The 13489-nt window shown below is 31.2% G+C and overlaps 1 protein-coding gene across 1 annotated transcript; it reads left to right on the forward strand.

Annotated features, from left to right (window-relative positions):
• Positions 1–1402: 1402 nt before the first annotated feature.
• LOC111282959 (uncharacterized) lies at positions 1403–1995 on the forward strand. Its single transcript, XM_022871283.2, has one exon. It carries the CDS (start codon positions 1619–1621, stop codon positions 1823–1825), a length of 207 nt encoding a protein of 68 aa, XP_022727018.1. The 5' UTR covers positions 1403–1618; the 3' UTR covers positions 1826–1995.
• The last annotated feature ends 11494 nt before the right edge of the window (positions 1996–13489 follow it).

Consider the following 13489-nt stretch of genomic DNA (forward strand, 5'->3'; position numbering starts at 1 on the left):
TTAATTAAAGTGCTTAAGGTTTATATTGTGTTCAAAGCAAATATTACATAATTCTAAATTATAAAATTTAAATTGTTCATAAATATAAAAGCTTATTTTATAATTAAAAAAATATATATTTGTATGAACTTATTGATATATAAATATATTTTCGTACATTACACAAATTTAAAATTAATATATAAAAAAATAAGAGTTATACGTAGTTAACGTTGATAAAAAAAAATCACATAATTTTGAGTACTCATCCCAAAAATGAAAATATAAAGAAATCATTAAGATTTTGTTTTTTGTATTTTTTAGTTGTTTCGAATGGCCAGATTTCATTGGACAATATAGCATGGTTTCTTAGAGCGAAGTATTGTCAAGGTCATGGGGTTCACATTAGGTTAATTACCCAATTTTGGTGAGTTTAAGCAGTTTGGTTTGGCAATGTTGTTTGACAAAAATCACCTTACATCTCATCAGACATACGGCAACAGTTGGCTTAAGTACCTAATTTTGGTGGGTTTAAGCAGTTTGGTTTGGCAATTATGTTTGACAACAATCACTATACATCTCATCAAACATACGGCTACTCTACTTAATTAACATTAACCACCCCAATATTTCTTTTCTTTTCTTTTCTTTTTTTAAATAATAAAAAATCTCTAATCTTTAATTTATATTGAAATAAATCTTTAAATTTTAATTTATATTTAAATAAAATTTTAACTTTTAACTTATACATAAATAAACTCTTAATTAAAATTATTTTTATTTAAAATAAAATTTTATTTAAATACAAATAACAAATAAAATTTTATTTAAATACAATAAAAATATAAAAATTTATTTAAATAAAATAATAAAATTTATAGATTTTTAATATTTTAATCTGTATTTTATTTCATATAAACCCAATTTAAATCCAAGAGCACATATAAACTTTTAAAGATTTCAAAAAAGATGCAAATGGTTAGTTATTATAAAAATGCTATATTATTATTATATATATAACGACACTTTCATGGTTGATCGTTGATACATGTAATCTTTGGCCCCCAAAACACACACCATTTATCACTACTTGTACTATTTCCAACTTCTTTTTCCCATCCTTAAGTTAAATGCCTTACATTATACATTAATACAACAAATACTCGAGGGACTCCGTCCAAAATCAACAGCCACTTACCAACCGTTGCCTCCTCAACCAAATCGGCTAGACTTTTGGTGGCCCATTATGTCAAGCTCTGCTTGCATTCCTTCCCTCCCTCTACGTGTGTGGCCCTGATCCAGCTACTCTACACGTGTCAGAAACCCATATGGGCTATTCTATGACACTTAAACATCTTGCAACTGTTCCCATACTTCATCCCTATAAAATGGTAAAATACCCAAAGTGGCTCGGCTTTTAGCCTTCCCTCTCAAGTCTCCTGCATCTATATATAGGTATAACTGCCCCTCGTCATAATTTCGTAACAACTAATTATTGAAGTCTCGTGTGCTCCGATCGTATTCTTGTCTAGAAAGTTAGAACTCCAAAATATACTTATCCCTCCAAAATATACTTATCCCGGTCGGAAAAGCTAGAAACAAGAAGAAAAAAAAAAGAAAAAAGAAAAAAAAGGGAATCATGGTATGTTTCTGTTTTCTCGTTGATCAGACAAAGAAAGTGAGCAGAAGTAGGCCGGCAGCAGGGTTTTGCTCGCGGTGCGGTGGTGGGGCTAGTGTGGCTGATATGAAAACTTCTACAAGGTTTTGCTTCGTCCCGTTTTACTGGAAATCTTGGAAAGCAATTATATGTACTTTTTGTGGAGCAATTCTTCGATCTTACCGTTGAATTCACCTAGTACTACTACTCTGTATCACGCTTTTGCTTTTTGCAAGGTCTAACAGTAAATTTAGTTGGAGACCATAGCATGCATGATCTCCATTCTTTAATAATTAGTTCAAGGAGTGATTCCCTCCTTTTTCTTTTATATTTATTATAACAAAGCCTTCAATTTTGTATTTTCGCTTCTCTTTTCTCCTTGACTCCTCTGGTACTGGGGGCTTGTTTCTGTAACAGAAGTTCTGTTCCGATTACTTCAATGGAATAATGGAAAAAGAGCCATTGCACAAGTAAATTAAAATTGGATAATACATATAGATCCGACTCTATGACGATGTCTATAAATTTTGTTCTGGCGTTCTCAGATCAGCTCAAGTATTATTGTTTTCGATTAAAAAAAAAAGGGGGTGGATGACTACTTAAATGAAAAGGACGGGTTTGTTACATATTTATAAAAGTGTATTATGGAAATTAATTTTTAATATAAAATGAAGTTTATATTTGATATATTGTCATGTATAAATTTTACATATTATTAGTAAATGAGATAATGATAATTTATTGATAATGTATCAATGAGTTATTATCATCTTATTTACTGATAGTATATAAAATTTATACACGAACAATATATCAAATATAAACTTTAATAAATAAACCTATGTTATTGTACAATTGATGTAAAAGGTTTTATACATGTTTGTAAATCAGACAATTCTTGTCATCATATTATTTTCCTATCATATACGATTTCAAATATGACACGAATATTTAAATGACATGAATAACTTAAATTAAAACATAAAACGTTTATTATACGAGTTACACGAGATATGATATGATTAATATATTTAAAATTAATTTTTTTAACACAACCTAAATAATACGACATAACACAACATAATTAACACGATTAAACACAATTAATCTATTTATTTAAACAAAAAAATTATTTAAATTAGTATTTAAACAAAAACTTATTTAAAAATTAAATATTAAATATTTATAATCTATTTAAATACTGAAATGATATAATAAATGCAATTATTAATTTACTTAAGAAATAAATTAAAATAATTTTTATAGTTTGTATATTATATATGCTTGCATTAACAATATTGTGTTTTAAACGTGCCATCACTGTTTGATATGAACACAAGAATAATGTTGTATTTTAATCGTGTCGACACGATTACAATAAACTTATACATAGTTTTTTTCATGTCATTTTTGTGTCATATTTAAAATAGTCAGGTCTACATATGTTTGTTAGTATTTTGCTTTTTGTTCAAGACAATGAAACAAACATTGATGCGTGGTGGAGTCCTTCCATCGCATATAGTTTCAGTGTTTCAGACTGCATGCTTTTTATGCTGAAGCTACACAATCATGTGACATCAAAATTATTTTTTATTGAGATCTCACCTTTCACAAGTTCGTTTTTCATATGAACTACCCAATCCATGTATCGCACGATAGCCTCTCATGGCTCTGACCCCATAAGATTGTTTGTACATTTCAATAGTCAATAGTCATTAATGGAGAACACTTAACTCACCATTAACCAATACTTATCTCTAGAAGGTTTTGAGCATTCGAACAATGCTAGCCAAGTATTAAGGTCACAAACACTAACCCTTTTTGATACTTATATAGGCTTGCAGCCTAGATTTTTGTTAAGATAACTTATTCTAGCATGATAAGAACCTAATACCTTGCCAACACACATGTAGATCTCGTGCCTATAACATTAAGGCACAATTCAAATGTTAGCTTGTAACAAGCTAAGAGCCATATCAAGCTCAAAGTACCACAATGAAGGTCATACCTTGCAACCATGTCCCATTACCTCACATAGGCTATTCAAATCCATGATGGACACCCAACATCATTCTCGTATCTCATCGAGTATATGAGTGTACTACTTTAGATATAACACATTACCATGCATGCTATCTATAAGCCACAAAAGTCTAGCAACTTACTTGTTTGCTAATCCACTCATCCCTTAGGCTCGTTGATGCCCTTCTTATGTAAGAACGAATTCATGATCCTTGGTTACTCATTAACCAACTTAAGAAAGGAAATTGAAGGACATAGTGAATGTTATGACACAACCCCACAATTTAACATAGTAGTGTAATACGAGGCCCATCAACCTTGACCAACTCCAAGTTTATTATATCTCAAGGAAACACCATGCTTCACTAATGACCCTACGATGTTTGCTTACCTAGACACCAAATATGTCTAGGAATAGCTCACTTTAGACTAGTAGGCCCTCAAATGCTTACTAATCAAAGGGATGGTAGAAAGCTGAAATTGAATATCTCTTTATAAAGAGTGTAAAAGCTTTTAGAGCTATGCCACCAAGAATAATGAAAATGTCTGAAATAAGAACACTTTTCTCTCTAAGCCAATCCCAGGCCAACACCAACTAATTCAAGGCACAATGATCTTCTTTGATCTTGTTGATGATAGAATCTACCTCATTGCTTCACCAACCCATTTAAAGATGCCTACACAAAGCTCACCCCAAAATATCCCACTAAGCTTTTAAGCTCTAGGGTGACTACACATCCATCTGACTTAAGACTCATACTATCTACCCATGGATCCGAGATAACCATCCCATGATTAGATCTTGTATACTGCTCCATATCGAAGCTGTCATGGCAGCACCAAAGCCTAACCATGACATCCTCCTTAACATACTATGTTGATGTTCTAATCAACATCAAGACCTCACTCAAGCTCCCTCGTTATACAAAGTTGACATTTTTTAACATGTCTATCTTATGTACCCTTAAGAATAAAGTTGTGATCCCATTAAATAAGGTACCCACATAATATTCATTCATTGCTGTTGTTGATGGGTTTCATCCTAACTCCATGGCATCTCATATCCTAGTTCATCCTCAGAACACCAAACTCAATCTTAATTTGTCATTGCTTAAATTCTTTAATAATCAAAAGTCTTGACCCATCACACTACTATGACTTTTAGTGAAATGAATAACCTATCCCATTACTATGCCATAGTGATGCGCCACACCAAACTTGGCCCATCACACCAACCATACGCCTATGACATTAACTCTTCGATACTCCCTTTTGGACAGAGTGTTTAAGCCAACCACACTCATGCCTCATCACCCACGTTGGACCCTAGCATGTTGACATTCAAACATTTTGGTTATCTTTCAACTTAGGTCCTTTCAGCCTCTCCCAAGTTACCTTTTTGGGTGTGGCCCTTTAGATAACCTTTACTTATAGCTAAACCAACTCGTTGCCATCTTGATCTTGTAACTCATTACATTATACTCAAACTTGATGTAGTCTCCTCCACTTATTAGACTTAATTTCATACTCAATCATTAGCCCATTGTTGCTCATACTCAAGTGCTCTTTTATTTTTACTTAAGCTTGATTTTATGCACAATCATGTTTTTATTGTGGTCACATTTACTCGGTTAAAGCTTGCATTTATTTTTTATCTCTATGAACTCAACTTCTATTTAACTTTTTCACAACACAAGATAAAGACATTTCATAAAATCGCTTAGTGTTAAGGATCTGCTAATCAACAAAACTCTAGGTCCTCTGACCTGCTCAAAACTCAAAGGTTTACCAACTAGAATTACTTAAGAAGTTTGCTGACCCACTTGAACTCATGGCTATTCCCATAGACCGACCCATTGATCCACTATAACTTATGGCTATTTTCATAGGCCAACATCTACTTAAAGTGTCCACATACTTGGCTCAATCTTTATCAACTTTATTCATTTCTTGCTCATCTAGTCTAGTCATTGACCAGATCAAACTCATAATGCTATATCTATTGGCTCACTCTTGCTTAATCAATCTTTTGACTAACAAAATTCATCGTCTATAGACCAACACAATCTGTGGGTCACTTACCAACATAAAATCATATGGCCTTTTTCATTGGCACACTTGTTTGGTCCTTTAATGATCTTAAGCACATATGCCTCTACAGAATAACATTTTTTTTAAGCTCAAACAATAATCCCATGCCTTTATTATGACCCTTGCTACACATAACAAGTGCACAAGTTAGTAATATCAACTAGATTAACTCAGCTTATGTTTTTTAAGATAATTCTCAATTTAGGCCACATGACCGATCTCATCACGATTTTTTGGTGCACCCCATGTTGCATTTATAACTTATAAATCGATAAATCCAATAAGCATTGAATGCCCATACAAGCCAACATCATTCTTTAGGTGAGGTTAGACTTTCATGCCTTTTCACTTGACATCCAAAAGCTTACTTTAGGCCATTCTAAATCTAGGTTAATTTTCTCATAGCTTGCATCAATCGCTCATTTGCAAGCCCTCATAATTACAATATTGCACATTCACATTAATAATCATTATCGAACTAGTAACTTCTCATTTTTCACATCTATTTAGCCACTTGATTTTTCATCTTTGCCAAAAAGATTACCCTAATTTGGCTATAATACCACTTATTATGAACCATAAGCTTCTTATGCTAAATCCATAAGACCATGTAATAACAAGACTACTCTTAATTGAGATCAACATTTTGTAAATTCTTTTTTCATATAGATAATACAATCCATGTATAGCATGATAGCCTATCATGGTTCTAACCCCACAAGGTCACTTACACATTTCAATACTCATCAAAAGAAGACACATAACTCCCACCATTAACCAACATATATTTTTGAAAGGTCTAAAGCACCTAACTAAGGCTAGCTAAGCACCAAGTCCTCGAGCACTGACCCTTTTAGATACTTATATAGGCTCACCACCCTAATTCCTATTAAGTTAACTCATCCCATCATGGTGATAACCCAATACCATTCCAACAAGCATTTTACGCAACTCTCATGCCTAAAACCTTAAGGCATAACTTAAATATTGGCTTGTAACCAGCTAGAAGCCACATCGAGTTCAAAGTACCACACACAAAGGTCATACCTTGGTATCGAGGCTGTCTGTATACACGATGAGCTCAAAATACCTTAGCTATAGCACACTCTCACACATGCTATTGAGAAGTCACAAGGGTCTACCAGTTTGTTTACCTATTAGTTCATTTATCCTTCAAGCTCATTTATGCCCCTCATATGCAAGCACCAACTCATTATTCTTTGGGATACTCATTAGTTGACTTATGAAAGGGAAATTAAGGGGCATAGCGAATGTTTGGACACAATCTCATAAATTAAAGTACTAATAGGACACAAGGCCCATCGACCTCGAATGTCTCATAGTTTACCATGTTTAGAAAAGACAACATGCCACGCTCATTATCCTATAATACCCATCCATTTAAACATCACATATGCCTAGAAGTAGCTCATTTCAAAATAGCAAAACCTCACCTACATGCTAGTCAAGGAGACGGTGAAGAGTTGACACCGAATGTTCCCATATAAAGAGCATAAGAGCTTTTAGAATTATGCCACCAAAAATCATAAGAATATTTGAAATGGGAACATTTTCTCTCCTAGCCAATCTAAGGCTAACTCCAACCAATTCAAGGCACAATGATATTCTTTTTTATTTCACTAATGCTAAAATCTATCTTGTTGTTCACCAACCTACTAAAAAATATATGCACAAAGCTCACCTTATGGCACTTCACCAAGCTCTTAAGTTCCAAAGTGACCTTGGTCTATTTGGCTCATGTTGTGTGCGTGCCCATTAATCCGAGATCACCATCCCATAAACTAGATCTCATTTGTTACTTCGGATTGTAGTAGTCATTACAACACTAAAACACACTAAGATCTAACCATAACAATCATGAAGAAATGAAAAAGCTCTCATCATGCATTCAAATCAAATTAAATCATTAATAATGCAAAGTTTTTGTCATAAGGAAAAAAACATGCCAATGTGTGATTGAAATTGGTCTATATAAAAGTGAAATCGGGAGCTATTGTATGTAAATTTGTCAAATACCTTTAGCATCTAATTTATACATATTTAAAATGACTTCACCAATTTATAGTTTAGATGTTTTTAATTTCTTATTGCAAATTTAAAATAATACTATCTAATTTGTAGAAAAAAAAAAAAAACTAAACCATTATTTAGCAGCATGTGAAAAATTTTGAGAGCCATGTCTATTATGGACTCTTCTGGTAAGACATCTTACCTTAACCTAGATTATGTTATTGTACAAGTTTGCTTATATTTCAGCCTTTTATAACCTCTGAGGAAAATATTATATATAATATTATATTATATGATACATTGTTATTAGATAAAATTTGTTGATGTGGATATTTATATGAATAATTTTTCTTTTTGACACATCAGAAAATTTTTAAATTTTTTTTTTATAATAACATATAAGATATTTCTTAATTTTAGACTATTTATAAAAGTATATATATTTGATGAATTATTTAGTTATTTTATAACTTTCAAAATTTAAATGGAAGACCAATTCATATATAAAATAAAAATTTATCATATTATTTATAATTAACTCTCTATTATATTTTACTGTAAAAGTTGTTTCAATTTGAGCTATATCTTTTTATAGTAACTCTTGATTTTAAATTTTTAAGTGTTGGTTTCACATTATCAACATTTATTTCAGTCAATTTAAATTTAAAATAATTAAAAAGATAAAATAAAAAATAAATTATAATATAAATTTGAAAATTTAAAAGTTAATCTTAATTAATTCAAATTTCATTAGTTATGTAGGTATATATCTTTTTTAAATTTTAAAATCTTAAAATTTGATATTTTTACTTTCATAAAATTTTTATATTCATTATTTGTTTAAACATTTTAAATTTTAAAAAGATAAATATCATTTATTATATTTTTTAAAATTCAAAATATATTTATCAATTTGAAAATTATCTATACACTTTAATTATAATGCAGTATAGTTATAACTAGTATGTGATATACCATTATTATTTTTTCAATTACAACTTTTCTTTAAAAAGTATACTATTATTTTATAATTTTATTTTTATAAAAAACTAATATTTATTTCAGTTTAGTTTTCTCTTAACACTCATTTACCATCTTTTTCTTTCATATTTTGTTCAGGAGTTTTGATCAATTATCACAAGTGATGTGTGTTCATATATTTTTATTAAAATTCTTTTGTTTTCCAAAAATTTTATATTAAAATATAACTTATTAGAAGTTTTTTTCTAAAAATTGTATTTTTTTTGTTTTTGGATTTTTTTTATTTTAACCTATTATCAAGGAATATTATTTTTTTTTTACTTTTTACATTTTTCATATGTTTCAGAAATAGTCTGTTTTGTTATGAATTAGTTCTTAGGATCATATAATTTGGTTTGATAAAATAAGCACTATCATTTATAGAGAAAAATGCTCATCTCATTGCTTGCTTCGATCTATGAATAATTATTTTAAGTGAATTGATAAGATACTAATAATAGAAATGTTATGTTTTTTACTTTTATTTTAAGATAAATGACTCAAAAGTATTCAACTTGATTGTATCATATATCATCACCATTGGTTTAGATTTATAATTATATACTTTCAATATTTAAAAAAAAAACTATAAGATAAATCATAAATCAAATGATTTTATCTACTACTTTAGATGTTATTTTTTCATTTTTATCATAGAAAAACATTTTTATATTTTACATATTTAGTCAACTACTTTAAATAATTCATAATTCATGAATCAAACACTTTAAATGTTTTTTTCATTTTGTGTCATAAATCAAACAAATTATACATATACACTACAAAAAAATTGATATATATTGATGCTCAAAAAATTATAGGTAAAACAAAAAAATCTGTTAGTATAGCACAATAAACCCCATACCAATGATCAAAATAAGTATTCTAATGAATTTTTAACTGTTGATATATCCCTTGTTGGTATAGACCTATATTGATAGTTTTTAAGGTATCGAAATAGCTCGCAGAGATATACCTACTTTTAAGATTGTCAGTAAGTGTATATCTGTTGGTATAGTATATGTTATGTGTTCCATTATTATACCTTTTACCAACAATTAACACATGTTAGTATAGATTTTTATGTCTTAATTTTTTTACCTATACCGACAGTTAACGCCCCATCAGTATAGACTTGTAATCTATACCGACATTTAAAGCCTGTTAATATAAACATGTATATTTTAATTTTCTTTCCTATACCAACTGTTAGCGCTCGTCAGTATAAACTTATATGTTTTAATTTTTCTTACCTATACGTACGGTTAAAGTGTTAAACACAAAAAAATTAAACCTAAACTTAATGCAGAAAAATTAAACAATGTAATAAAATTAAATTTAGTATCTAAAACTATGAATAGAAATTACCTAGAGTACAAAACTATGAAATTAAACAACCCTAAATTATTTCTAATAGAAGCAGTAGTTGAAACTGTTAATAACAGTGCAGTAAAATTAAATACAATATCTGTTGACAGCCTATGTTAGGAATGTAATAGTGCAATAAAATTATTATTGCTTTGTTACAAGGTTATGCTTACAACTTTGAGTCAGTAGGGAGCAATGGTAAAAAAATGAAGTACTCTTTCCAATTAGAAAGGTATTTGTTGGGCTAAAAGCCTCCAATCCAATCACACCAGCGGAAGTGAAATCAAACAATAAATCAAACATACAAGAGACAACAATTTAACGTGGTTCAGTCTAGCTGACCTACATCCACGGATGAAAAACAATATCCACTAGTTGTAGAGAATTACAAACATACATCAAATCATCAACCTCACTCAACAATCAATACTCATAAGACACTCTCAATCTCCTCTAGTCCTATAAAGTATTCTCAACCCAAATAAACACAAACCCAAACCCTTGTGCACTATTTCAACATAACCAAATACATACCCATATGCTCCCATACATCATACCTATGTGGACCCTCTCAGTCTCCTCTAGTCCACTCACAAACAAACATACACACCTATAAGACGTAGAACCCTTATACTCCTATAGGGTGTCTATCCCACAAAACCCTACAACTCTCTTACATATTTTTTTCATACTTAACCCTGTGGAGACTTCACCTATTTATAACCATACAAACTTGCCCATTAAGAATCCCTCTCTTTTTATAATTCTTCTCCTGTAAGTCAAACTTGCTTATTAAGAATCCCTTTCCTTTTAGAATTCTTTTCTTGCAAGTCAAACTTACCTATTAAGAATCTTTTTTTCTCTTAGAATTCTTCTTTTGCAAGTCTTCTTATCCATCAAGCAATATCTGACAAATCTCTAACAAATCTCTAACAAATCCCAAACAAATCTCTTATGGGATTTGAGTCAATATTCCCAACAATCTCCATCTTGACTCAAATTTCATTAATCATCTGTCTTTATGCTAGACATGCTTGGCTTCACCTGCAATGAAAGTCTCACAATCATCTTCTCTTCTCTTGTGTCTTCACGCTTCATACAAACCAATCCTTCAATCCTCAAAACACAAACTCAAACTTTTTTTTGAATCACGCTCTTCTAAGCTTACCTCTTCCCATGTCTCAAACCATGTTTTTTTCACATCTCGAACCTTCAGCTCTTCCCACGTCTTGAACTTTTGACTCTTCTCACGTTTTGAATCTTTAACTTTTTTCATATCTTGAATCTTCAACTCTTCTCACGTTTCGAACCTTCAGCTCTGATACCACTTGTTAGGAACACCACAACTCTGATATCATTTGTTGAGGAATACCACAGCTTTGATACCATTTGTTGGGCTAAACGCTTTCAATCCAATCACATCAGTGAAGTAAAATCAAATAATAAATCAAACACACAAGAGACAACAATTTAATGTGGTTCGGTCCAACTGACCTACATCCACAGATGAGAAACAAGATCCACTAGTTGTAGAGAATTATAAACATACATTAAATCATCAACCTCACTCAACAATCAATACTCATAAGACACTCTCAATCTCTTCTAGTCTTATAGAGTATTCTCAACCTAAACAAACACAAATCCAAACCCTTGTGCACTCTTTCAACATAACCAAATACATATCCATATGCTCCCATACATCATACCTATGTGGACTCTCTCAGTCTCCTCTAGTCCACTCACAAATAAACATACACACCCATAAGACGTAAAACCCTGACACTCCTATGGGGTGTCTATCCCACAAAACTCTACAACTCTCTTACATTTTTTTCTCATACTTAACCCTGTGGAGACTTCACCCATTTATAACCATACAAACTTGCCCATTAAGAATCTCTCTCCTTTTAGAATTCTTCTCCTGTAAGTTAAACTTACCTATTAAGAATCTCTTTCCTTTTAGAATTCTTCTCTTGCAAGTCAAACTTATCTATTAAGAATCTTTTTTCTCTTAGAATTCTTTTTTTGTAAGTTTTCTTGTCCATCAAGCAATATCTGACAAATCTCTAACAAATCTTAAACAAATCTCTTATGGGATTTGAGTCAATATTCCCAATAATCTCCACTTTGAGTCAAATTTCATTAATCATCTGTCTTCATGCTAGACATGCTTGGCTTCACCTGTATTAAAAGTCTCACAATCATCTTCTCTTCTTTTGTGTCTTCACGCTTCATACAAACCAATCTTTCAATCCTCAAAACACAAACTCAAACTTTTTTTTGAATCACGCTCTTCTAAGCTTGCCTCTTCCCATGTCTCAAACCATGTTCTTCTTACATCTCGAACCTTCAGCTCTTTCAACGTCTTGAACTTTTGACTCTTCTCACGTTTCGAATCTTCAGCTTTTTTCATATCTTGAATCTTCAACTCTTTTCACATTTTGAACCTTCAGCTCTGATACCACTTGTTGGGAACACCACAACTCTGATATCATTTGTTGGGAAATATCACAGCTCTGATACCATTTGTTGGGCTAAAAACCTCCAATCCAATCACACCAACGGAAGCGAAATCAAATAATAAATCAAACACACAAGAGACAACAATTTAACGTGATTCGATCCAACTGACCTACATCCACGGATGAGAAACAAGATCCGTTAGTTGTAGAGAACTATAAACATACATCAAATCATCAACCTCACTCAACAATCAATACTCATAAGACACTCTCAATCTCTTTTAGTCCTATAGAGTATTCTCAACCTAAATAAACACAAACCCAAACCCTTGTGTACTCTTTCAACATAACCAAATACATACCCATATGCTCCCATAGATCATACCTATGTGGACCCTCTTAGTCTCTTTTAGTCCACTCACAAACAAACATACACACCTATAAGACGTAGAACCCTGATACTCCTATAAGGTGTCTATCCCACAAAACCTTACAACTCTCTTACATCTTTTTCTCATACTTAACTCTGTGGAGACTTCACCTATTTATAACCATACAAACTTGCCCATTAAGAATCTCTCTCCTCTTAAAATTCTTCTCCTGTAAGTCAAACTTGCCTATTAAGAATCTCTTTCCTTTTAGAATTCTTCTCTTGCAAGTCAAACTTACATATTAAGAATCTTCTTTCTCTTAGAATTCTTCTTTCGTAAGTCTTCTTGTCCATCAAGCAATATCTGACAAATCTTTAACAAATCTCTAATAAATCCCAAACAAATCTCTTATGGGATTTGAGTTAATATTTCCAATAGTATTATGCTCTCTCTTTCTCTCTTTCTCCCTTTCAGATACATGTGAA

This window comes from Durio zibethinus, chromosome 5 (assembly GCF_047325235.1).
Source record: "Durio zibethinus cultivar Kanyao isolate XHJ-2024 chromosome 5, ASM4732523v1, whole genome shotgun sequence".
Taxonomy (NCBI): Eukaryota; Viridiplantae; Streptophyta; class Magnoliopsida; order Malvales; family Malvaceae; genus Durio; species Durio zibethinus.